The sequence below is a fragment of the Chiloscyllium punctatum genome, chromosome 10 (assembly GCF_047496795.1).
Source record: "Chiloscyllium punctatum isolate Juve2018m chromosome 10, sChiPun1.3, whole genome shotgun sequence".
NCBI lineage: Eukaryota > Metazoa > Chordata > Chondrichthyes > Orectolobiformes > Hemiscylliidae > Chiloscyllium > Chiloscyllium punctatum.
Window position 1 is genome coordinate 122,967,542 of NC_092748.1, and position 26,553 is coordinate 122,994,094.

Genomic DNA, 26,553 nt, shown 5'->3' on the forward strand with positions numbered 1-26,553 from the left:
ACCAGTTCAGCCATGATGTCATTGCATAGCGGAGCAAACCTGATGGGCTGAATGACCTACTTCTACTTATTTTTGCTTTATTCTTTGGCCAAAGTACATAACGTCACATTTTTCCACAGTATGTTTCATCTGCCAATTTTTTGTCCACTGGCATAACCTGACTATGTCCCTCTAGAGACTACTTATGTCACCCACTTCAGTTGCTTTTCTTCTATTTTTGTGTAATCCACAAGGTTGGCTACAAAACATTCATTTTCATCATCCAAGTCATTAATATATTTCATAGATAGTTGAGCCCAGAACTCCTCTAGTTAAAGATTACTATCATGAAAATGGTCTTCTTATCCCATATGTCTTATAAAAACAGGAGGATCGATTACTTCATCCCATGGCTTGACAATTGCTGGAGGAGGAAATTTTGCTACTTCTGAAGGGTTTTAATTGTTAGGGTGGGTTTAAAACAGCTTGTGAAAGGGCTGAGAACCTGAGGGGTATCTCAAATTGGAAGGAAGTAAATTGATACCAGGAGGCAGAGAAGAGCTAGAAGATAGGAGAAACAAAGCCAGTGATCAAGTATACTAAGAGACAAAGTTAACGGCACCCTATCTGAATATGTGCAGCATTTGCAACAAAGTAGATGATCTAAAGGCACAAGTAAAGATACATGCGAATGATCTCATTATTCTTCCAAAATCATAGTTGTCTTATGACCAGCACTAGCAACTGAATATCCAAGGATATTCAATGACTGGGAGGGAAAACATGATGTGGAAGAGCCGGTGTTGGACTGGGGTGGACAGAGTCAGAGTCACATGACAGCAGGTTATAGTCCAACAGGTTTATTTGAAGCTTTTGGAGCACAGCCCCTTTGTCAGGTGCAATGAGAGAGAAGAGCACACAAACATAGAGTTTACAGGCAGGGAGATCAAGGGCTTCCATCTCTAGCCTGCACAGCTAGCATCTATCCTAAACATATTAGAACATCAAATGTAGAACAATACAGCGTAGTACAGGCCCTTTGTCCCTTGATGTTGCGCCAACCTGTGGAACCAATCTAAAGCCCATCTATCCATCACAATTCCATTTTCATCCATATGTTTATCCAATGACCATTTAAATGCCTTTAAACTTGGCAAGTCTACGACTGTTGTAGGTGGAGTGTTCCACGCCCCTACTAAAGAAACTACTTCTGATATCTGTCCTATATCTATCATCCCTCAATTCAAAGCTATGTCCCCTCGTGGGCTATCCATCACCATCCGAGGAAAAAGGCTCTCCCTGTCCACCCTATCTAACCCTCTGATTATCTTATATGTCTCAATTAAGTCACCTCTCAACCTTCTTCTCTATAATGAAAACAGCCTCAAGTCCCTCAGCCTTTCCTAGTAAGACCTTCCCTCCATACCAGGCAACATCCTAGTAAATCTCCTCTGAACCCTTAGCAAAGCTTTCACATTCTTCCTATAATGTGGTGACCAGAACTGTATGCAATACTCCAAGTCCGGCTGCAACAGAGTTTTGTACAGCTGCAGCATGAGCTTGTGGCTCTGAAACTCAATCCTTCTACCAATAAAAGCTTATACACCATATTCCTTCCTTACAACCCTATCAACCTGGGTGGCAACTTTCAGGGATCTATGCACATGGACACTGAGATCTCTCTGTTCATCTACAGAACCAAGAATCTTACCATTAGCCCAGTACTCTATTCCTGTTGCTCATTCCAAAGTGAATCACCTCACACTTTTAGATTAAATTACTTACAGTGTGGAAACAGGCCCTTCGGCCCAACAAGTCCACACCAACCCGCCGAAGCGCACCCACTCAGACCCGTTCCCCTGCACCCGTTCCCCTGCACCTAACACTAGGGGCAATTTAGCATGGCCAATTCACCTGACCTGCACATCTTTGGACTGTGGGAGGAAACCGGAGCACCCGGAGGAAATCCACACAGACACAGGGCGAACTTGCAAACTCCACACAGTCAGTCGCCTGAGGCGAGAATTGAACCTGGGTCTCTGGCACTGTAAGGCAGCAGTGCTAACCACTGTGCCACCGTGCCACCCAGTGCCACCGTGCTGCCCAGCACTTTTCTGCATTAAACTCCATTTGCCACCTCTCAGCTCAGCTCTGCAGCTTATCTATGTTCCTCAGTAACCTGCAACATCCTTCAGCACTATTCACAACTCCACCAACCTTAGTGTCATCTGCAAATTTACTAACCCATCCTTCTATGTCCTCATCTAGGTCTTTTACGAAAATGACAAACAGCAGTGGCCCTAAAACAGATCCTTGCGGGACACCACTTGTAACTGAACTCCAGGATGAAAATTTTCCGTCAACCACCACTCTCTGTCTTCTTTCATATAGCCTACCATGGGGAACCTTATCAAACGTCTTACTGAAAACCATATACACTACATCAACCGCTTTACCAGCATCCAATTGTTTGGTCACCATGTCAAAGAACTCAATAAGGTTTGTGAGGCATGACCTACCCTTCACAAAACCGTCTTGACTATCCCTAATCAACTTAGTCCTGTTTAGATGATGATTGTAAATACTATCTCCAACACCTTTTCCAACACTTTACCCACAACTAAAGTAAGGCTCACTGGTCTATAATTATCAGGGTTGTCTCTACTTCCTTTCTTGAACAAGGGGACAACATTTGCTATCCTCCCATCCAGCCCAGGGGACGTATCTATTTTCACACTTTCCAGAATTGCTAACACCTCCTCCTTGTGAACCTTAATCCCGTCTAGTCTGGTAGCCTGTATCTCAGTATTCTCTTCGACAACATTGTCTTTTTCCGGTGTGAATACCGATGAAAAATATTCATTTAATACCTCACCTATCTCTTCAGACTCCATGTTCAACTTCCCACAACTGTCCTTGACTGACCTAATCTTATCCTGGTCATTCGTTTATCCCTGACATACGAATAGAAAGCTTTAGGGTTTTCCTTGATTCTACCTGCCAAGGACTTCTCATGTCCCCTCCTGGCTCTTCTTAGCTCTCTCTTTAGGTCCCTCCTGGCTAACTTGTAACTCTCAAGCACCCTAACTAAGCCTTTTCACATCTCATCTTTATGTAAGCCTCTTTCTTCCTCTTGACAAGAGATTCAACTTCTTGTTGACCATGGTTCCCTCGTTCGAGCACTTCCTCCCTGCCTGAATGGTACATACCTATCAAGGACACACAGTAGCTCGTCCTTGAATAAGCTCCACACTTCAATTATACCCATCCCCTGTAGTTTCCTTCCTTATCCTACACATCCTAAATCTTGCCTAATTGCATCGTAATTGCCTTTTCCCCAGCAGTAACTCTTGCTCTGCATTATATACCTGTCCCTTTCCATCACTAAAGTAAACATAATGGAATCGTGGTCACTATCACCAAAGTGCTCACCTACCTCCAAATCTAACACCTGGCCTGGTTCATTACTCAGTACCAAATCCAATGTGGCCTTGCCCTTGTTGGCCTGTCTACATACTGTGTCAGGAAACCCTCCTACACACAATGGACAAAAACTGACCCATCTAAAGTACTCAAACTATAGTATTTCCAGTCACTATTTGGAAAGTTAAAGTCCTTCATAACAACTACCCTATTATTCTCGCTCCTATCCAGAATTATCTTTGCTATCCTTTCCTCTACATCTCTGGAACTATTCAGATGCCTACAGAAAACTCACATCAGGGTGACCTCTCCTTTCCTGTTTCTAACCTCAGCCCATACTACCTCAGTAGTTGAGTCCTCAAATATCCTTTCTGCCATTGTAATGCTGTCCTTGACTAACCAGGCCACACCTCCCCTTCTTTTACCATCTTCTATTAAAGAAGCCTTCCCCTAAGGACAAGCCCTGCACATGCACAGGATTTGTTCAGATGAGGAAGAATGAGACGGACACCTGAAGGATGTCCTCGTAGAACAGGATACGATGCTCAACTTATCTATCGCCACTTCTGATGTGCTGCAGTGAAAAACCACAACCACCTCCTCAGACACAGGATATGACTGATAGAGTACCCTTCATCATCCAGTACTTCCCTGGAGTGGAGAAACTGTGCCATGTTCTTCACAGCCTTCAACATTGTCATAGATGATGATGAACATCTCAATATCATCCCTATACCCCCACTTCTCGCCTTCAAACAACTGCAAAACCTTAAACAGACTATAGTTTGCAGCAAACTACCAAGCCTTCAGGATAACGTCATGGCCATGGCAACTTCTGTAAGACATGTCAGATCATCGACATGGATACTACCATCACACTTGGCTGTCCTTTCATGTGCTGTCATGAATCTGAGTCATCAGAGAAGTCTGGCTGTCAGTTCCGAGATGTCTTTTATAGTGGTTAGTATATTGGGTCATGGCATCTATGGATAAAGGTGCGGGGATTTCCGTTCTTGGCAAAGACTTTGCAGAGGTGTTCTTCCTCACTGCGCAGATCGGGAGTACTGCAGTATGTTGTAGCCTTTTTGGACAGGGTCTGAATACAGCTTCTCTTGTGTGTGTTTGGATGGTTGCTGTTATAATTCAGGATCTGGTCTATGTGTGTGGCTTTTCTGTACAATCCCCATTCAGTGTTCTTTCTACATCATATCTAAGAACGGGAGTTGGTTGTTAATTTCCTCCTCTCTTATACATTTGACCCCTGTGAGCGTGGTGTTGATAATCTGGTGAGTTCTCGATCTCTTTTTTTTAATAATTATGATTCATGACAGCACATAAACTGGCATATGCTGTGCTCAGACAACAACTCACCAGAACAAAAGAGTCAATACCCCTCATGTGCAGGACAAATGTGGTGTACAAACTTCCATGCAGGTCCTGCACGAAACACTATATAGGATAAACAGGCAGACAACCAGCAATCCTCCTTCATTAACATCAACTAGCCACTAAACATCACAATCAGCTGTCCCTAGTAGGGATACATACAGATGACAAGGACCATAAATTCGACTGGGGCAACACAGCAATAATAGGATAAGCCAAAGAGAAGGCAGCCAGAAAATTACTTGAAACATGGCATTCATCCACAGACTCCATCAATAAACGTACTGACCTAAATCCAATGTACCAACCACTGCAATGAACAACTGGAACCAGCAACAGGAAGCAGTGGGAACAAAACCAAATGGATTCCAACTAACACAGGACAGCAGCACTTCACAGGAGGCTCCACAGCATTGAGGATGTAACCTAGAAAGGGGATGAAACATCAATAAGCTAACTTCCCAGCTTGGCCTACACACCCACAACTGCAGTATGGAAAGAGTCAGTAATGCACACAGTATACGAAACAAAGTCAATAAGCTTGTAGTGTAGGTTCAAATTGACAGGTATGATATTGTGGGTATCACAGAGATGTAGTAACAAGGAGATCAGGGCTGGGAAGTAAATATCCAGGGAGGGAAGGCAGTTGCCTCGTGGTATTATCACTGGACTGTTTAATTCAGAAACTTAGGTAATGTTCTGAGGGGCTGGGTTCGAATCCTACCATGGCAGATGGTGGAATTTGAATTGAATAAAAATCTTGAATTAAGATTCTAATGATGACTATGAATCCATTATTGATTGTCAGAAAACCCATCTGGATAGTCTTCCCAGTTATGCTGTCATCCCTTGAATGAAAAAAAACCATCCAAGGATACATATCCTATTGAACAGAAAGGCAAATGGCCAAATGGGGTATGGTTGCCTTGTTAGTAAGAAATGAATTAAACCAATAGCAAGAAGTGATATAGAGTTGGAAGACACAGAATCTGTGTGGTAGAATTGAGGAGCCACGAAGGAAAAAAGACCCTGATGGGAAATATGTACAGACATCTTAGCAGTAGTCAGTATGTGGGGTAGAAAATATATCAGGAAATAGAAAAGACATATAAGAAAGGCATTATTGTATAATCATAGGAGACTTCAATATGCTGGTGGACTGGGAAAATCAGGTTGGCAATGGATCCCAAGAAAAGGAATTTAAGGAATGTCAACAAGATGGCTTTTTAAAGCAATTGTGGTGACCCCAGTAGGGAACAGAAAATTCTAGATTTGGTGATGTGTAATGAGACAAACTTGATCAGGAAGCTTAAGGAGAAGGGATCTCCAGGGATCAGTGATCATAATATGATAGAATTCACCCTGCATTTGAGACGGAGGAACTGTAATCAGATGTTATGGTCTTACAGTGAGTAAATGTAACTACAAAGACATTAGGGAGGAGATGGCCAGAGTTGATAGGAAGGGGAGCCAAGCGGGGAAGATGGAAGACCTGGAGGCAGCAATGTCAGGAGATTCTGGGAGTAATTCAGGAGGCCTGGCAGAAATTCATTCCAAGGAAGAATAAGCATACTAAGGGGATGATGAGGCAACCATGGCTGACAAGGGAAATCATGATCTGCATATAAACAAAAGTAAAAACATACGTAGTGAAGATTATAGAGACATAGACTCATACAGCACAGAAAAGGACCCTTTGGTCCAATCAGTCCATGCCAAACTTAATCCCAAACTAAACTAGTCCTACTTGCTTGCTCCTGGCCCATATCCCTCCAAACCTTTCCTATTCATGTATCTCTCTAAATGTCTTCTAAGCATTGTAATTGCACCTGCATCCACTACTTTCTCAGGAAGTTCACTCCACGTGCGAACCTCTCTCTGTGTGAAAGATTTGCCTTTTTTAAATCTCTCTCCTCTCACCTTAAAAATGTGTCCCTAGTTTACGATTAACTCTATCCATGCCTGTCATTATTTTATAAATTTCTATTAGATTGCTTCTCAACTTCCTAAGCTCCAGTGAAAAAAGTCCCAGCCTATCTGGTCTTTTCTAACTCAATCTTCCATACCCAGCAACATCCTGGTAGATCTCTTCTGAACTCTCTGCTGCTTGGTAATATCATTCCTCTAACTAGGCAACCAGGACTGGACACAGTATGCCAGGTGAGACCTCACTAATGTCCTGTACAATCTCAACATGACTTCCCAATTCCTATATTGAAAGGACTGAGCAATGAAGGCAAGCATGCCATACGCCTTTTTACGTGTCTTTACATGATGAAAACTTCAAAGAATTATGTACCTCCACCCCTAGGTCATTGCCTCTATACTCGCTTTGAGCAGAATTTCGGCGGAGAGGTAACATCTATTCCGACAAGTCCTGATGAATCTATCCCAACAGTTGCTGCATTAGAGGTCAGATCAGTTTTCCTTCATGTGAATCCAATGAAAGTGATGCGACCAGACAGAGTACCAGGCTGTGGATTCAGAACAGATGGATGGGTCAGATGAGCATATCAGGGACAGATAGAACAGATGGAATTTAACGCTGATAAATATGAGACGTGCTACTCCAGATGGAGTATCAGGCTGAGCACTCTAACTATGTGCAGATCAACTGGCAGAGGTGTTCTCTGACTTCTTCAACCTCTCCCTGCAAACAGGCCACTGTCCCTGCCTGTTTCAAGAGGGCCAACATCATCCCTGTGTCTAAGAAGGCTCATGCAGCATGTTTCAATGACTACCGCCCAGTGACCCTAACATCGGTGGTCATGAAGTGCTTTGAAAGGCTGGTCATGGCATTAATCAACTTCAGCCTCCCCACTACTCTTGACCCACTCCAATTTGCCTATTGGACCAACAGATCCATATCAGATGCCATATAATTTGTCCATCATTCCTTTCTTGAACACCTTGACACCAAGAATAGCTACGTAAGAATCCTACACATTGACTACAGTTCAGCCTTTAACACTGTTATTACTGATTACTAAACTTAGTGATCTCAGACTAAGCCCCACTGATCCTCAGTTTCCTGACCCACAGGCCACAATCGGTGAAGATTGGGCACAATATTTCATCATCACTAACACTCAACAGTGGAGCCCCTCAGGAGTGCGTACTCAGACCCCCTACTGTACTCACTGTGTACTCATGACTGTGTTGCCAAATACCAGACTAATGCCATTTACAAGTTCTCTGATGACACCCACCATAGTCAGTTGAATCTCAGATGGTGACGAAACAGACTACAGGTGGGAGGTGGAAGACCTGAGAACAACCTAACCTGCAAAACCAAGAAACCCATTATTGACTTTTGGCGGGATGTTACTCATGTCCCCCCTACATATTAACAGCACAGAGGTGGAACGAGTGGAGAGGGTCAAATTCCTGGCAGTGGTCATCCACAAGCTTTCTTGACCTCTTCATGTGGATGCACTGGTTACAAAGGCCCAACAATGTCTCTTCTTCCTCAGGCAGCTGAGGAAATTTGGCATGACGGCAAACTTTTATAGGTGCGCCATATAAAGTATGGTGAACTTGTCCCAGACAATCACTAAAGCCAACCTCCTTGCATTCTCAAAGATCCATCCCACCCTGGCAATGTTTTTCTACAACCTCTACCATCGGGGAGAAGGTACAGAAGCCTGAACACATGTACCAGCCGGTTTTGAAAGAGTTTATACCCTACTGTTGTTAGAATACTGAATGGACTCACAAACTCTTAACATTCGCCAATACCTGTGTTTTTGCTTTGCCGCTGTTTACCTATTATTTACTACCTATGCTACTTAACTCTGTGATCTGCCTGTATTGCTCGCAAGACAAAGCTTTTCACTGTGCCTCGGTACATGTGACAATAAATTCAATTCAATTCAATTCAATTCAATTCAGGTCCCTCAGTTCTACAACACTACCCAAGGTCCTACTATTAATTGTATAAGCCTACCCTTGTTTTTTGTACCAAAATGCAATACCTCACATCTATCCAGGATGAAGTACACCTACTATTTTTCAGCCCAGTGATCCATTTGATAAAGATCCCTTTGCAATCTTAGAAACTGTCTTCACTGTCTACATTGCCATCAATTTTGGTGTCATCCACAAACTTACTAACCATGATTTCTACATTGTCATCCAAATCATTTATATAAGTGACAAACAAACGAGGATCCAGAACCGATCCCTGTGGAACACCGCTGGTCACAGGCCTCCAGTCGGAAAAGCAACCCTCCATCATTACTTTTTTTTTAGACACAGTCAAGGAGGAGAGTCCTTGCACGCGCACACACACTGATCCAGCTCCCTCAGAGCCAGCTCTCAGAGTGAACAGAATCTCTGACACTCCTGCTTTTTTTCTTCTTCTTTATGATGTGTGTGTGCAGGTGTGAGACACAGTGAGAAACACAAGGTGCACGAATCTTTATTCAATTTCCACCACCAGGAAGATAGGAAAAAAACCCGAGTGGACAGTGACAAGCAGTGCCCTTCACAAAAGGCAATGCTGTGTGATCAAACAGTGAAGAGGAGGGCAGGGATTAAATCAAAATAGAGTTGGAGGGGGAAATACCTCCATCATTACTCTCTGTGTACTGCCATTAAGCCAATTATGTATCCAATTTGCAAGCTCACCCTGAGTCCCATGTGACCTAACTTTACTAATTAGTCTACCATGCGGAACCTTGTCAAAGGTTTTACTAAAATCCAAATAAACAACGTCCATTGCTCTGCCATCATCTATCTTTTTGGTAACTTCCTCAAACAATCAATTAAGTTTGTGAGACACGATTTTTCTCACACAAAGCCATGCTGACTATGCTTAATTAATGCTGACTATGCTTAATTAATTTTTGCCTCTCTAAATGTCCCTAAATCTTATCTTTCCTAATCACCTCTGACAATTTGCCCATAACCGAAGTCATACTTACAGATCTATAGTTCCCTGGTTTCTCCTTACAACCATTCTTAAACAAATGTACAACATTAGCCACCCTCTAGTCATCAGCCCCTCACCTGTAGTTAGAGAAATATTTCTGCAAGAGGCCTTGTAATTTCCTCTCTTGCTTCCCACAACATTCTATGATATTTGTTGTGGTTCTGTTTGCCGAGCTAGAAATTTGTCTTGCAAATGTTTCGTCCCCTGTCTAGGTGACATCCTCAGTGCTTGGGAGCCTCCTGTGAAGTGCTTCTGTGCTGTTTCCTCCGGCATTTATAGTGGCCTGTCTCTGCCGCTTCCAGTTGTCAGTTCCAGCTGTCCGCTGTAGTGACCGGTATATTGGGTCCAGGTCGATGTGTTTGTTGATAGAGTCTGTAGATGAGTGCCATGCCTCTAGGAATTCCCTGGCTGTTCTCTGTTTGGCTTGCCCTATAATGGTAGTGTTGTCCCAGTCGAATTCATGTTGCTTGTCGTCTGTGTGTGTGGCTACTAAGGATAGCTGGTCGTGTTGTTTCGTGGCTAGTTGGTGTTCGTGTATACGGATCGTTAACTGTCTTCCTGTTTGTCCTATGTAGTGTTTTGTGCAGTCCTTGCATGGGATTTTGTACACTACATTGGTTTTGCTCATGTTGGGTAACGGGTCCTTTGTTCTGGTGAGTTGTTGTCTGAGCGTGGCTGTTGGTTTGTGTGCTGTTATGAGTCCTAGTGATCGCAGTAGTCTGGCTGTCAGTTCAGAAATGCTCCTGATGTATGGTAGTGTGGCTAGTCCTTTGGGTCGCGGCATGTCCTCGTTCCGTTGTCTCTCCCTTAGGCATCTGTTGATGAAATTGTGAGGGTATCCGTTTTTGGCGAATACTTTGTATAGGTGTTCCTCTTCCTCTTTTTGTAGTTCTGGTGTGCTGCAGTGTGTTGTGGCCCTTTTGAATAGTGTCCTGATGCAACTTCGTTTGTGTGTGTTGGGGTGGTTGCTTTCATAGTTTAGGACTTGGTCTGTGTGTGTGGCTTTCCTGTAAACCTTTGTGGTGAATTCTCCGTTCGGTGTTCTCTGTACCATCACGTCTAGGAATGGGAGTTGGTTGTCCTTTTCTTCCTCTCTAGTGAATTGAATTCCTGTGAGTGTGGCGTTGATGATCTGGTGTGTGTTCTCTATTTCTGTGTTTTTAATTATTACAAAGGTGTCATCCACGTATCTGACCCAGAGTTTGGGTTGAAGTTGTGGTAAGACTGTTTGTTCTAACCTTTACATTACTGCTTCTGCTATGAGTCCAGAGATCGGTGAGCCCATGGGTGTTCCGTTGATTTGTTCGTATATTTGGTTATTGAATGTGAAGTGTGTTGTGAGGCACAAGTCCAGTAAGTTTAAGTATGCCGTCTTTGTTGATAGGTTCAACGTCCTGTTGTCTGTTATGTCTGTCCAGCAGGTTGGCTATTGTTTCTTTGGCTAGTGTTTTGTTGATAGAGGTGAACAGTGCCGTTACATCGAATGAGTCCATAGTTTCTTCCTTGACTATGTGTATATTTCTGATGATGTTCAAGAATTCCTGTGTCGATTGTATAGATTGTCTGGATCCGCTGATCAGGTGTTTCAGTTTCTGTTGTAGTTCTTTGGCCAGTTTGTGTGATGGTGTCCCTGGTAGTGATACTATGGGTCTGAGTGGGATGTCTGGTTTGTGCACTTTGGGTAGTCCATAGAATCTGGGGGTGTTGTTGCTTTCAGGTTTCATTCTTTGTAGGTCAGACCTGGTTATCTGTCCGTTTTTTTGTAGATTCCTCAGTGTGTTGTTTATCCTATTGGTGAGCTGTGGGGTGGGGTCAAACTCCCTCTTTTGGTAGGTGTTGGTATCTGCAAGTAGTTGTTGTGCTTTTTGCATGTACTCTGCTTTGTCCAGGATGACCGTCATTCTGCCTTTGTCTGCTGGTAGTATAATTATGTTCTTATAGTTTCTTAGTGATTTTAGTGCTTCCCTCTCCTTGGTGTTGAGGTTATGTGTTTGTCTTTTTCTTGATATCTGCGATACGATACTTTGTCTCACTGTTTGTTGTGTCTCTTCTGTCGGTCCATTGTTCCTGAGTGTGCATTCTAGTGCTGCTAGGAAGTCTGCTGTCTTGGTGTCCCTGTGGTTGTAGTTGAGTCCCTTGGCCAGTATTGTTCTTTCCGTGTCTGTGAGCTGTCTGTGGGAGAGGTTTTTAACCCAGGTGTGTGTTGTGGTGTCCTCTTCTTTGTGTGTTAGTTTGGCCATTTTTTCTTTTAGTGCCGTTTTTTTGCGGTGTGTGGTCCTGTTCTGTCCTATGGTGACGGCCTGTTCTATGGTCCGGGTCCATTCCTGATTGGTGGTTTTTGAAATTAACGATTTTTGGCGTGCAATTTCTTGTCTGTATTTGTGTAGTCTGTTGTGAGCGTCTGTAATCATTACCTGGATCATCCTGAATCCGTTCTGTCTGGCTGTGTCCCTGGCTTGTGGATTGTTGACTGGTGGTCTGTATCTGACACATGGTGGAAGGATTCGATTCTTTCGGCATTCATGCAGGAACCGGAGTTGTTCATATGTGGCGCTTAGGCGGTTGGCACAGGATTCCCATTTCCTGGCTTGTCTTAGCATCTCTCGCCCATAGGTGTTCAAAGTTTGGGAGAAGATTTGTAGCTCGGGTGCTCGTTGTTGTGGTTCTGTTCGCCGAGCTGGGAATATAAATGCCGGAGGAAACAGCACAGAAGCGCTTCACAGGAGGCTCCCAAGCACTGAGGATGTCACCTAGACAGGGGATGAAACGTTTGCAAGACAAATTCCCAGCTCGGCGAACAGAACCACAACAACGAGCACCCGAGCTACAAATCTTCTACCAAACTTTGAAAATTCTATGATATATTGGATCAGGTCCTGGAGATTTATCCACCTTTGTATTCTCTAAGACCTCCTGAACTTCCTCTTGTATGATGTGAACTGTTTTCAAAACATCAAAATTTATTTCTCTACTTCTTTAGACTCCATTTCTCTCTCCACAGTAAAATCTGATGCAGAATATTCATTTAGTATCTCTCCCATCTCCTGAGGTTCAACACAAAGTCAACTTCCTTGATCTTTAAGAGGTCCTACCCTCTATCTAGTTACCCTCCTACACAATGTATTTATAGAAATTCTTTGGGTTATGCATAACCTTATCTGCCAATGCTATCTTATATTTCCTCTTTGCCTTCCTAATTTCTCTCTTTGGAATGTCCCTACATTCTTTATACTGATTAAGACATTCAATTAAACCAAATTGTTTACATCTAAAATAAGATTCTCTTTTATTCTTGACTAGAACCTTAATATCTTTATTCATTAATCTTACCAGCCCCACCCTTCACTCTAAGAGGAACAAAATGCCTCTGAATTCTCACCATCGCACTCTCAAATGCCTCCCACTTGTCAGACGTCCTTTTACCTGCAAACAGTCTACTCCAATCAACTTTTGAAAGTTCTTGTCTTATACCATTAAAATTTGCTTTACGTCAATTAAAACTTTAACTTTTATGGAAGGTTTACCCTTTTCCATAACCATTTTGAATAGAATCATAATTGCTAGACACAAAGTGTTCCCCCACTTTTACTTCAGTCACCTGCCCTGCTTTATTGCCTAAATTTGCTCCTTCTCTATTAGGAGCATCCACATATTGATAAAGGAAATTTTCTTGGACACATTTGGCAAATTCTTCAACATCCAAACCTTTAACACTATGGTAGCCCCAGTCAATGTTTGGAAAATTAAAATCCCCCTTTATTACAAATTTATAATGCCTACATATATCTGAGATCTCCCTACACATTTTTTTCAGAAATATCATCCCTAGTTGCAGCAATAATGTATTCCTTAATCGAAAATGCCATCCCCCCTCATTTCTTGCCTCCTTTTCTATCCTTCCTATAGCATCTAAAACCCAGAACATTGAGCTGCCAGTTTTGTCTGTCTCTCAGTCAAGTTTTTGTAATAGCTATGATATCCTAAACCCATATTCATAAACATGTCCTGAGTTCACCAGCCTTACCTGTAAGACCCCTTCCATTGAAATAAATGCAATTTAAGTTCTTCAGAGTTACGACATACTCTGACTCTCTTGTGTCTTTCTGTTCTAATTTATGTGCTCTCCCCACATTCAGAACCTTCCCTATCAAACCCTCCAAATACACTGCTACTTAGAATTCCTCCACTCCCCCTCTTTACCAGTATGAAGTCACCCTTATTGGAATGAGAAAATCTCTCTGCTAAGATATTGGTCCTTTTCCAATTTAGGTTAGACCCATCCTCTTTTAACAGGTCTTTTCTATTTCAAAATACATTCCAATTGTCTAAAAACCTGAATCCCTGAATAATACACCAGCTCTTCAGCCATTGATTTATCTCATTTCACCATTTTTTCCTTCCCTCATTTGAGTTTGGCATTGGGAGTAAACCAGAAATTACTACTTTTAAGATTCTAATTTTAAATCTCCTATCTCACCACTTAAATTCACTCTGTACTAGAAACATAGAGTCATAGAGATGTATGCCACAGAAATAGACCCTTCTGTCTAATTCATCCATGCTGACCAGATATCCTAACCCAATCTAATCCCACCTGCCAGTACCCAGCCCATATCCTTCCAAACCCTTCCTATTCATATATCCATCCAGATGCCTTTTAAATGTTGCAATTGTACCAGCCTCCATCACTTCCTCTGGCAGCTCATTCCATACACGTACTACCTTCTGTGTGAATAAGTTGCCCATTCGGTCTCTTTTATATCTTTCCCCCTCAACCTAAGCCTGTACCGTAGAGTTCAAAGACTTTGCCTATTTATCCTATCCATGCCCCTCATGATTTTATAAACCTCTATAAGGTCACCCCTCAGCCTCCGACTCTCCAGGAAAAACAGCTCTTGCCTATTCAACCACTCCCTATCTCCCAAATGCACCAACCTTGGCAACATCCTTGTAAATTTTTTCTGAGCACTTTCAAGTTTCACAATGATCAGATCGACCAATGGGCCAAAAAGTTTAATTCAGATAAATGCAAGGTGCCGCATTTTGGGAAAGCAAATCTTAGCAGGACCTATACACTTAATGGTAAGGTCCTAGAGAGTGTTGCTAAACAAAGAGACCTTGGAGTGTATAGCTCCTTGAAAGTGGGGTCGCAGGTCGATAGGATAGTGAAGAAGGCATTTGGTATGCTTTCTTTTATTGGTCAGAGTATTGAGTACAGGAGTTGGGAGGCCATGTTGTGCCTGTAAAGGACATTGGTTAGGCCACTGTTGGAATATTGCATGCAGATCTGGTCTCCTTCCTATCGGAAAGATGTTGTGAAACCTGAAAGTGTTCAGAAAAGATTTACAAGGATGTTGCCAGGGTTGGAGGATTTGAGCTATAGGGAGAGGCTGAACAGGCTGGGGCTGTTTTCCTTGGAGCGTTGGAGGCTGAGGGGTGACCTTATAGAGGTTTACAAAATTATGAGGGGCATGGATAGGATAAATAGACAAAGTCTTTTCCATGGGGTGGGGGAGTCCAGAACTAGAGGGCCTAGGTTTAGGGTGAGAGGGGAAAGATATAAAAGGGACTTAAGGGGAAACCTTTTCATGCAGAGGGTGGTACGTGTATGGAATGAGCGGCCAGAGGAAGTGGTGGAGGCTGATACAATTGCAATGTGCTAGGGAAGCTGAAAGGTCTGAAGGTGGATAAATCACATGGATTAGATGGACTATACCCCAGCATTTTGAAGGCAACAGCCGAGGAGATTATAGAGACATTACGATGATCTTTAGGAATCACAAGAATCAGGGAGTGTCCCAGAGAACTGCAAAATGGCTAATGTAACACGACTCTTTCAGAAGGGAGGAAGGCAGGAAAGTATAGACCAGTTAAGCTTAAGCTTGATCATTGACTCAATTTGAGAATCCATTATTAAGAATGAGATTGCAGAGTAGTTGGAACTGCATGGTAAAATAGGGCTGAGTCTGCATGACTTAATCAAAGAGACACCATGCCTGACAAATCTCTTAGAATTCTTTGAGTTAACAAGCAAGTTAGGCAAAGGAGAGTCAATGGATGTGATCTCATAGAATCAAAGAATCCCTGCAGTGTGGAAACAGACCATTTGGCTCAACAGGTCCACACCGAAGCTCCAAAGAGTATCCCACCCAGATCCATTCCCATATTCCTCTACATTTCCACTGACTAATGAACATAACCTATACAGTCGAAGAGTGTGATGCTGGAAAAGCACAGTCAGTCACGCAGCATCCGAGGAGCAGGAGAATCAATGTTTCGGGCATAAGCTCTTCATCAGTAATGAGGCTGGACCTAACCTACACAACCCTGAACACTATGGGCAATTTAACATCTTAGGACTGTGGGAGGAAACCAGAGCACCCAGAGGAAACCCACGCATACACTGGGAGAATGTGCAAACTCCACACAGACAGTTGCTGGAATACGGAATCGAACTCGGGTCTCTGGCACTGTGAGGCAGTAATGCTCACTACTGAGCCACCTTGCCTATCTATTTCAATTTCTAGAAGGCTTTTAACACAGAAGGCTGCTATATAGGAGCTCGTTTTAGGGGCAAGTTACTGGCATGGATAGTGGATTGGTTGACTGGTAGAAAGCAGGGAGTAGGGATAAAGGACTCTTTTTCAGGATGGTAGCTGGCAACTAGTGGGGTTCCATGAGGTCCCTTTTGCAACCACTACTATTCATGTTATACATTAATGATCTGGATGAAGGAACTGAGAGCATTGTTACTAAGTTTGCAGATGATAAAAAGACAAATGGAGGGACAGCTAATGTTGAGGAAGCAGGGAGCTACAGAAGGACTTGTACAGACTAGGCAAGTGATCATATAGTGGCAGATGGAATACAATGTGAGAAAGTATGAGGTTATGCACTTTGGTAGGAATAACTATTTTCTAAATGGGGAAAAGCTTTGGAAATCTGAAGTACAGTGGAACTTATTGTAGTCCTAGTTCAGGATTCTCATAAGATTAACATGCAGGTTCAACTAGCAGTTAGAAAGGCAAATGCAATGTTAGCATTCATTTTAAGAGATCTAGAATACAAGAGTAGAGATGTACTATTAAGGCTGAACGTATTGCCAAAGAGGTTCATGGAGGCCGAATCATTGAGTATATTTAAGACAGAAATAGATAGGTTCTTGATTAATAAGGGGATTAAGGGTTATGGGGGAACACAGGAGAATGGGATTAAGAAACATATTAGCCATATCAAATGGTGGAGGAGACTGAATGGGCAGAATGGTCTAATTCTGCTCCTAAATCTTATGGTCTTATTAACAAAAATGATCTAGCTAGCTCAAGAAGGCTCATTTCAACATTGGAACCAGAAAGCAAAGATCACTGAACTGACTTTGCAGTTTTCTACCTCCACCGATAATCTAGTTTTCCCTGTTTGTTTGTGTTTGTGTTTGTGTATATGGGGGCGGTGGGGGGGAGGTTATTAGAGATTATTAGAACATAGAACATAGATTAGTACAGCACAGTACAAGCCCTTTGGCCTTAGATGTTATGTTGACCTGTTATCCCATTCTAAGATCAAACTAACCTGCACACCCTTCATTTTACTGTCATCATGTGCCGATCTAAGAGTTGCTTAAATGTCCCTAATGTATCTGACTCTATCACCATGACTGGCAGTATATTCCACGCACCCACCATTCTCGGTTTGAAAAACCGACATCTGACATCACCCCTAAACCTTCCTCCAATCACCTTAAAATCAAGCCCCCTTGTGATAGCCCCTTCTGTCCGGAGTAAAAGTCTCTGACTATTCACTCTATCTGTGCCTCTCATCATCTTGTACACCTCTATCAAGTTGCCTCTCATCTTTCTTCGCTTCATTGAGAAAAGCCCTAGCTCCCTCAACCTCTCTTCATAAGACATGCCCTCCAGTCCAGGCAGCATCCTGGTAAATTTCCTTTGCATCCTCTCTCAAGTTCCAAATCCTTCCTATAATGAAGCAACCAGAACTGAACACAATAATCCAAGGGTGGTCTAACCAGGGCTCTATAGAGCTGCAACATAACCTCGTAACTCTTCAATTCAATTCCCCCTGCTAATGAAAGCCAACACACCGTTCACCTTCTTAACAACCGTATCAATTTGGGTAGCAACTATGAGGAATCTGTGGACATGGGCCCTAAGATCCCACTGTTCCTCCACCCCACCAAGAATCCTGCCTTTCATCCTGTATTCTGTATTCAAGTTCAAACTTCCAAAATGAGTCACTTCACATTTTTCCAGGTTGAACTCCCTTTGCCACTTCTCAGCCCAGTTCTACATCCTGTTAATGTCCCATTACAACCTACAACAGACCTCCACACTATCCACAAGTCCACCAATCTTCATCCATCGGCAAACTTACTAACGCACTCTTCTACTGCCTCATCCAAGTCATTTATAAAATTCACAAAGAACAGAGATCTTAGAACCAATCCCTGCAGAACACTACTGGTCATCGAGCTCCAGGCTGAATACTTTCCATCTACTACCACCCTCTGTCTTCTATGGGCCAGCTAATTCTGAATCCAGCCAGCTAAATTTCTCTGTATCCCATGCCTCCTTACTTTCTGAATGAGCCTACCATGTGAAACCTTATCAAATGCCTTGTTAAATCCATATACACCACATTCCCTACTCTACCTTCATCAATGTGTTTTGTCACATCCTCAAATAATTCATTTTGGCTTGTGGGGCATGACCTGCCCCTCGCAAAGCCGCGCTGACTATCTCTAATCAAACTATGGTTTTCCAAGTAATCATAAATTCTGTCTCTCAGAATCCTCTCCAATAACTTGCTCACCACAGACGTAAGACTGACTGGTCTGTAATTCCCAGAATTAATCCTATTCCCTTTCTTGAATAAGACAACAACATTTGCCACCCTCCAATCATCTGGTACTACTCTAGTGGACAGTGAAGACACAAAGATCATCACTAAAGGCATGATATATCCTGTCTGGCCCAGGGGTTTTATCTATCCTTTTGTTTTTCAAAATTTCCTACACACTCTCCTTCTTAACATCAACCTGTTCGAGCATATCAGCCTGTTTCATGCTGTCCTCACAAATGACAAGGTCCCTCTCAGTAGTGAATCCTGAAGCAAAGTATTCATTGCCTACCTACTCCGACTCCAGGCACAAGTTCCCACCACTATCCCTGATTGGCCATACCCTCACTCTGGCCATCCTCTTGTTCCTCGTATAAGTGTAGAATGCCTTAGGATTTTCCTTAATCCTACCCACTAAAGCTTTTTCATGCTAGGTTAGAATATCTGGTTAGCATGGACAAGTTGAACCAAAGTATCTATTTCCGTGCTGTACATCTCTATGACTCTATGACTCTCCTAAGTCCATTTTTCAGTCCCTTGCTGGCTATTGTTTTAGTTAGTAGTATATATGCTAATAGTTTTTATCTGAGGCAAGGGAACAAATTGCTAGAGCATTGATAGATACCTTTATATCCTCTTTGGCCACAGGTGAGGTCCCAGAAGGTGAGAATAGTATAAAACGTAGAGATTAGATTAGCCAATGTTGACCCATTGTTTAAGAAGGGTAGCAGAGATAATCTAAGAAATTGCAGGCCTGTGAGCCTCACGGTGGGAGGGAAATTATTGGAAAAGATTCTTAGGGACAAAATCTATTCACATTTAGAAGTAAATGGACTTAATAGTGAAAGATAGCATGGTTTTGTGCAGGGATGATTGTGTCTCACTAACTTGATCCAGGTTTTTTGAGGAGTGATGAAGATGATTGATGAGGGAAAAGTACTTGATGTTGTCGGCATGGATTCAGTAAAGCCTTGTTAGCTTTAGCTGGTTAAGGTGGATACAGAACTGGTTTGTCATAGGAGACAGAGAGTAGCGGTGGAAGCATGCTTTTCGGAATGGAGGTTTGTGACCATTTTCACAGGGATCAGTCCTGGCACTTCTGCTGTTTGTGGTCTACAATAAATGATTTTGGAGGAGAACATGGTCTAATTAGTAGGCTTGAGGATGATACAAAGATTGGTAGAGTTGCAGATGGTGAGGTGGATTGTCAGAACATACAGCAGAATATAGATCAGCTGGAGGCATGGGCAGAAAAGATGGAATTTAATCTGGACAAATGTGAGGTGATGTATTTTGGAATATCAAGTACAGGTGGAAATTATACAGTGAATGGCAGAACCCTTAACAGTATTGATGTGCTGAGGGATCTGGGTGTGCAGATCCATAGATCATTGAAGATGGCAGCACAAGTAGACAAGGTAATAAGAAAAGCCTATGGCATGCTTGCCTTCATTAGAAGGGCATTGAGTATAAGGATAGACAAGTTATGCTGTGGCTTTATAAAACTTCAGTTAGATCATGCTTGGGATATTGTGGACAATTCTGGTCACCACATTTCCAGAAAGATGTGGATGCTTTGGAGAGGGTATATAGAAGACTTATCAGGATGTTGCCTCGTATGATGGATTTTAGCTATGAAAAAGGTTGGATAGACTGGGTTTGTTTTCACTGGAACATAGAGGTTGAGGGGTGACCTGATAGAAGTTTATAAGATTGTGAATGGCATGGATAGAGTGGATACTATGAGGCTTTTTCCCATGGAGGAGGGTTCAATTATTAAGGGACACAGGTTAAAGGCGCGGGGAGGGGGGGTGAAAGTGTAAAAGAAATGTGCGAGGCATATTTTTCACACAAAGAGTGGTGAATGCTTGGAACATGCTGCCAGAGGAGATGGTGGAAGTGGACACAATAGCAATGTTCAAGAATATATGAAGAGAAAAGGAACAGAGGGATACAGATCCTGCAAGTGAAGACAGTTTTAGTATGGAAGCGCAAAGTGTGTTGGCACAGGCTTGGAGTACAGAAGAGCCTGTTCTTGTCCTGTATTGTTCTTTATTCTGTTTATTTGTAGTTAGAATCTAATGAATTGTAATAAATAATAATTCTTTTTTAGTACAGAAACTTGGTTTGTGCTTTCTAACAATTAAGAGTCATAGAGATGTACAGCACAGAAGCAGACACTTTGATCTAACTCATCCATCTTGACCAGGTATTCTACATTAATCTAGTCCCATTTGCCAGCATTTGGCCCATATCCCTCCAAACCCTTCCTATTTGTATATCCATCCAGATGCCTTTTCAATTTTGTAATTTTACCAGCCTACACCACCTCCTCTGGCAGCTCCATACACGTGCCACCCTTTGCATGAAAAATTTGCCCCTTATTTCCCTTTTAAATCCTTCCCTTCTCAGTTTAAACCTATGCCCTCTACTTTTGGATTTCCCCTATCCTGGGGAGAATACCTTGACTATTCACCCTATCTATGCCCCTCATGATTTTATAAACTTCCATAAGGTCACTTCTCAGCCTCTGATGCTCCAGGGAAAATAGCCTCAGTCTATTCAGCCTCTCCCTATAGCTCAACTCCCCCCCCCCCCCCCCCAGCCCTGACAGCAACAAGCTTGTAAATCTTTTCTGAAGCCTTTCAAGATTCACAACATCTTTCTTATAGTAGGGAGACCAGACTTGAATGCAGTATTCCACAAGTGACCTAACCAATGTCTTGTACTGCAACAACACGACCTCCCAACTCGTTTACTCAGTACTGACCAATAAAGAAGGGCTTATGCCTGAAACGCGATTCTCCTGCTCCTTGGATGCTGCCTGACCTGCTGCGCTTTTCCAGCAACACATTTTTCATCACTGACCAATAAAGCAAGTGTACTAAATTCCTTTTTTACTAAGTGTATACCTGCGACTCAGTTTTCAAGGAACTATGAATGTGGACCCCAAAATCTCTGTTCAGCAAAACTCCCCAGGATTTTACCATTAAGTATATAAGTCCTGCCCTGATTTACCCTACCAAAATGCAGCACCTCACATTTATCTAAATTAAACTCATTTGCCAATTTGATCAAGATCCCATTGTATATGGAGGTAAACACTGCAAATAACATTTGAATCAGAAACTAAGGTAAATTGGGGAACTTTAACATTTGGTTTGACTCTAGGAGCAGGGGGCTTGATTTATGGCATGCTATCTCAGTGGGCTGTGACAGTTTGCTTAAGAAATCATTTAATTTGAGGATGTTAGAATTACACAATTAGAGATCCACACAGATGGAAATTGAAAAAAAAATGACTGAATTATAGCGAAATATCACCAATCAGGTATCCATGGAAGCAGAAAATCATGAAAAAATAGGAACAGTAAATAAAACTTACTTTAAAATTAGTTTCAAAATAAATGATTGTCCAGTTAAAATATCGAAGAGGCATTTTTTTTCTCTCGGGTTGTTATGTGTATTTGGATTTCCCTTCCTCAAGCCACAGTGGATGCAGAATGTTAAGTATTTTTAAGGCAGACTTGGATAGATCTTGATTATCGGGGATATGCAGAAACGTGGAGGTTAAAATTAGGTCAGCCATGATTTTACCGAACAGCGCAACAGAATCGAAGGGCTGAATGGTTCACTCCTTTTTCCTTCTTCATATCAATCACATAATTGTTAAAAATACTTAATCGGAGAATCACAATACAAATAAATCAATTATAAGCCTGTCAACAATATAATCAGAGAATTATACTGTTTGAATTGTGCTTTATACAATCAAATAATCCCAGAATCTGAGAAGTACATAAAATCTGATGAAATAATTGTAGTACCATTCGATTACAAAAACATGGAGTAAATTAATCCAAACCGCACAATCCCTTTCCACTGTCCCCATCAAACACTTGCAGCTCAGGTACAGCATAGAGATAGATACAAAATATATGGAGGACAGTGGGAGGTGGGGGTGAAGGTAGGGATGAAGGAATCGGTTAGAATTGGTGACGCTGTTGCTGAGTTGCAATTGACAATTGTTTGAATCAGGAAACAGAGATGACTGGCTTATTGAAGTTTCAATATATAAGATAATGTGGATGCAGCCAGAGGCAAGCGGCGAAAGGCCCGCCTTAAGGAGCCAGGAGGAAGAGGCGGGGTGGGAGAGAGGCCGCTTTAAGAAGGGCCGGGAGGCGGGAGCTGTCCCCGATTCGGTGCTGAAATGAGCAGCTGCTCGAAGCACAGTTTCGGTGTTCCCTGCGCAGCGTATTTCAAGAGGTTGAAGGTGGAACCGTTTGGGATTGAGGAGCCACCAGATTGGATCACCGAATATGAACCGGAATTAGAGAGAAGCCGGAGTCAGGGAGCGCCAGAAACTGAAAAATCAGCACAAAGGGCCCGGAGATCCCGGAGAGATGGGACACTGAGTGTAACCCGGAGTAGAGCCGGAACAGGAGCAGACCCCCAGCTGGAGCTGACGCTCAAACCGGATCGGCGCAGCCTTCTGATCCCGGTATAAACCGGATGAAATGACGATGCATTTATTCCGATTGCTCGATACTGACTCGAGTGGATCTGAAATCAACTTCATATTTGCTTCGTGTTTTTGACTCCCAAAGTCCGGAAGCTGCTTTTTGGCGATTGTTATCGTTCGCAAAGGAAAACCTGCAACATTCACCAAGAAACCGATCCATATTTCACCAGATTCCTAGCCCCGAGGCCGGATGCTGGTCCCCGGGCTGGGTGAGGTCTATCCCCGGGCTGGGTGAGGTCTATCCCCCGGGCTGGGTGAGGTCTATCCCCCGGGCTGGGTGAGGTCTATCCCCGGGCTGGGTGAGGTCTATCCCCCGGGCTCGGTGAGGTATATCCCCGGGCTGGGTGAGGTCTATCCCCCGGGCTGGGTGAGGTCTATCCCCGGGCTGGGTGAGGTCTATCCCCCGGGCTCGGTGAGGTCTATCCCCCGGGCTCGGTGAGGTCTATCCCCCGGACTCAGTGAGGTCTATCCCCCGGGCTCGGTGAGGTATATCCCCGGGCTGGGTGAGGTCTATCCCCCGGGCTGGGTGAGGTCTATCCCCGGGCTGGGTGAGGTCTATCCCCCGGGCTCGGTGAGGTCTATCCCCCGGACTCAGTGAGGTCTATCCCCCGGGCTCGGTGAGGTATATCCCCGGGCTGGGTGAGGTCTATCCCCCGGGCTCGGTGAGGTCTATCCCCCGGGCTCGGTGAGGTCTATCCCCCGGGCTCGGTGAGGTCTATCCCCGGGCTGGGTGAGGTCTATCCCCCGGGCTGGGTGAGGTCTATCCCCCGGGCTGGGTGAGGTCTATCCCCGGGCTGGGTGAGGTCTATCCCCCGGGCTGGGTGAGGTCTATCCCCCGGGCTCGGTGAGGTCTATCCCCGGGCTGGGTGAGGTCTATCCCCCGGGCTGGGTGAGGTCTATCCCCCGGACTCAGTGAGGTCTATCCCCGGGCTGGGTGAGGTCTATCCCCCGGGCTGGGTGAGGTCTATCCCCGGGCTGGGTGAGGTCTATCCCCCGGGCTCGGTGAGGTCTATCCCCCGGAGTCGGTGGGGTCTATCCCCCGGGCTCGGTGAGGTCTATTCCCCGGAGTCAGTGGGGTCTATCCCCCGGGCTGGGTGAGGTCTATCCCCCGGAGTCAGTGGGGTCTATCCCCCGGGCTGGGTGAGGTCTATTCCCCGGAGTCAGTGGGGTCTATCCCCCGGAGTCGGTGAGGTCTATCCCCCGGAGTCGGTGGGGTCTATCCCCCGGGCTCGGTGAGGTCTATCCCCCGGAGTCAGTGGGGTCTATCCCCCGGAGTCGGTGAGGTCTATCCCCCGGGCTGGGTGAGGTCTATCCCCCGGACTCAGTGAGGTCTATCCCCCGGACTCAGTGAGGTCTATCCCCCGGGCTGGGTGAGGTCTATCCCCCGGACTCAGTGAGGTCTATCCCCCGGGCTGGGTGAGGTCTATCCCCCGGGCTGGGTGAGGTCTATCCCCCGGGCTCAGTGAGGTCTATCCCCCGGGCTCGGTGAGGTCTATCCCCCGGGCTGGGTGAGGTCTATCCCCCGGACTCAGTGAGGTCTATCCCCCGGGCTGGGTGAGGTCTATCCCCCGGGCTGGGTGAGGTCTATCTCCCGGGCTCGGTGAGGTCTATCCCCCGGGCTGGGTGAGGTCTATCCCCCGGAGTCGGTGGGGTCTATCCCCCGGGCTCGGTGCGGCCTGTATTTGAACCCTGATCAGGGCTTGTTCTGTTGCTGAGCTGCACATTGTTTGATCACAACACACAGATGTTGCGCCAAGTCCGCCTCAAGTGCCGCTGCCGCCTGTTGTTCAGTGACCTAAAAGGTTTTCTACTCCGGCGTCCCCCTCCTCCTCCTCCTCCTCCTCCTCCAGTGATGAATTACGACCGAATCTCAAGGCCGACCAACAACGGGCTCCTGACCAACAACAACACACTGCTCCCGGCTGCGAAAGGGGGCAAGTGGCGGGCAGGCGGTGCTCCAGGGGAGGAATGCCCTGAGGAACAGGAACACGGGGCCTATGAGCAGCCCATGCCCTTAGTGAGCCCATCAGCCGAGGAATCTTACCGAAGGAAATGTGAGGACGGAGTGTCTTTAAGCAGCAGCAGCATTGCCAGTGGCTGTCGCTCTCCTCAGTGCCGCATCTGTTTCCAGGGCTCCGAGCAGGTCAGTGCTGAATATTCTCAATTACAGCTTCACTTCCACCTTGAAACCCACCTCCAGCTCCGAGATCCTCCCTCTGGCCGCTTGCTAACTTCAAAAACCTCGGTTCGGTGGAAACATATTTTCCTGTTTCTTTATGAGAAAGGAATGATTGTCATTAGGACACAGAAGGATCCAATTCGGCCCATCGAAGATATACCGGAGAGACCATATCAAAGCAAAATGAATCTTATAAACACTGGCGGGTAAAATTAGGGTGAACCCCAATATACTCTATAAGTACTTTAAGAGAAAGAGAATAACCAGGGAAAGAACAGGGCCCAGTAGGGACTAAAGAGGTAATCTGTGGGTGTAGCCAGAGTATATTGGTCGGTGTTAAACAAGTACTTCTCATCTGTGTTCACTTGGGAGAAGGAGGATATAGGTACAGAATTAAGAGAGAGGGACTTGAACAGATTGGCATTAGGAATGAGGAGGAATTGAAGGCTTGTTGGACTTAAAAGTGGACAAATTCCCAGGGCCAGATGTGTTGAATCCAAGGCTGCAGTGGGAGATAAGGGAGGAAGTAGAGGCTCTGACTCAATTTTTAAATTCCTCCCTGGCCACAGGGAAGGTGCCAGAGGATTGGACAACAGCTTTAGTTCCACTTTTCAACAAGCATGGTAGGGATAGACTAGGTAATGAGAAGCCAGTGAATCTTACGGTAGGGAAACTGTTGGAGATAATTCCAGAAGAGACCAGGTTTGATTAGTGATAGTCAGTGGGAGGTCTTTGTCAGAGGGAAGTCATATCTAACAGATTTGATTGAAGTTGGTGTGATCAGGTGTGTAGATGCAGGTAGTGATTTGGTTAATGTGGATTTCAGCAAAGCTGTTGAGAAAGTCCCACATAGGAGACTGATAAAGAAGGTAAAAGTAATCGGATCCGATGGTAACTTGGAAAGTTGGATTCAAAATTAACTTAGTATGTGAAGACAGAAGGTGGTGATAGAATGCTGTTTGTGTGACTAGAGGTCAGTGTCCAATGGTGTACCACAAGGATCAATGCTCAGTCTCTTATTGTTTGTGATATTCATAAATGATGTAGATGAGAATTTGGGGTAATCTTAAGTAAGTTTGTGGATGACCAGAAGATCGACCAGAGAGGACTAGGTTAATAGGGAGGAAGAAGGTCTTAGGTGACAGGAGGATATAGAGGGATTGGTCAGACAGGCAATTTGTGGCAGATGGAATCTAACCTGATAAATATGATGTGACACACTTTGGAAAAAGTAACAAGACAAGAGAGTACTCAATGAATGACAGGATACTAGGAGGT

General features: G+C 44.2%; 1 protein-coding gene across 3 annotated transcripts in view; it reads left to right on the forward strand.

Annotated features, from left to right (window-relative positions):
• Positions 1-23,937: 23,937 nt before the first annotated feature.
• The window catches only part of LOC140482523 (E3 ubiquitin-protein ligase MARCHF4-like), a 237,426-nt gene continuing 234,810 nt past the window's right edge, over positions 23,938-26,553 (forward strand). For all 3 annotated transcript variants that reach the window (XM_072580079.1, XM_072580080.1, XM_072580081.1), the window contains exon 1: positions 23,938-25,239. In XM_072580079.1, coding sequence (XP_072436180.1) covers positions 24,841-25,239 — 399 coding nt within the window. In that variant the 5' untranslated portion in view covers positions 23,938-24,840. The remainder of the gene's footprint in view (positions 25,240-26,553) is intronic.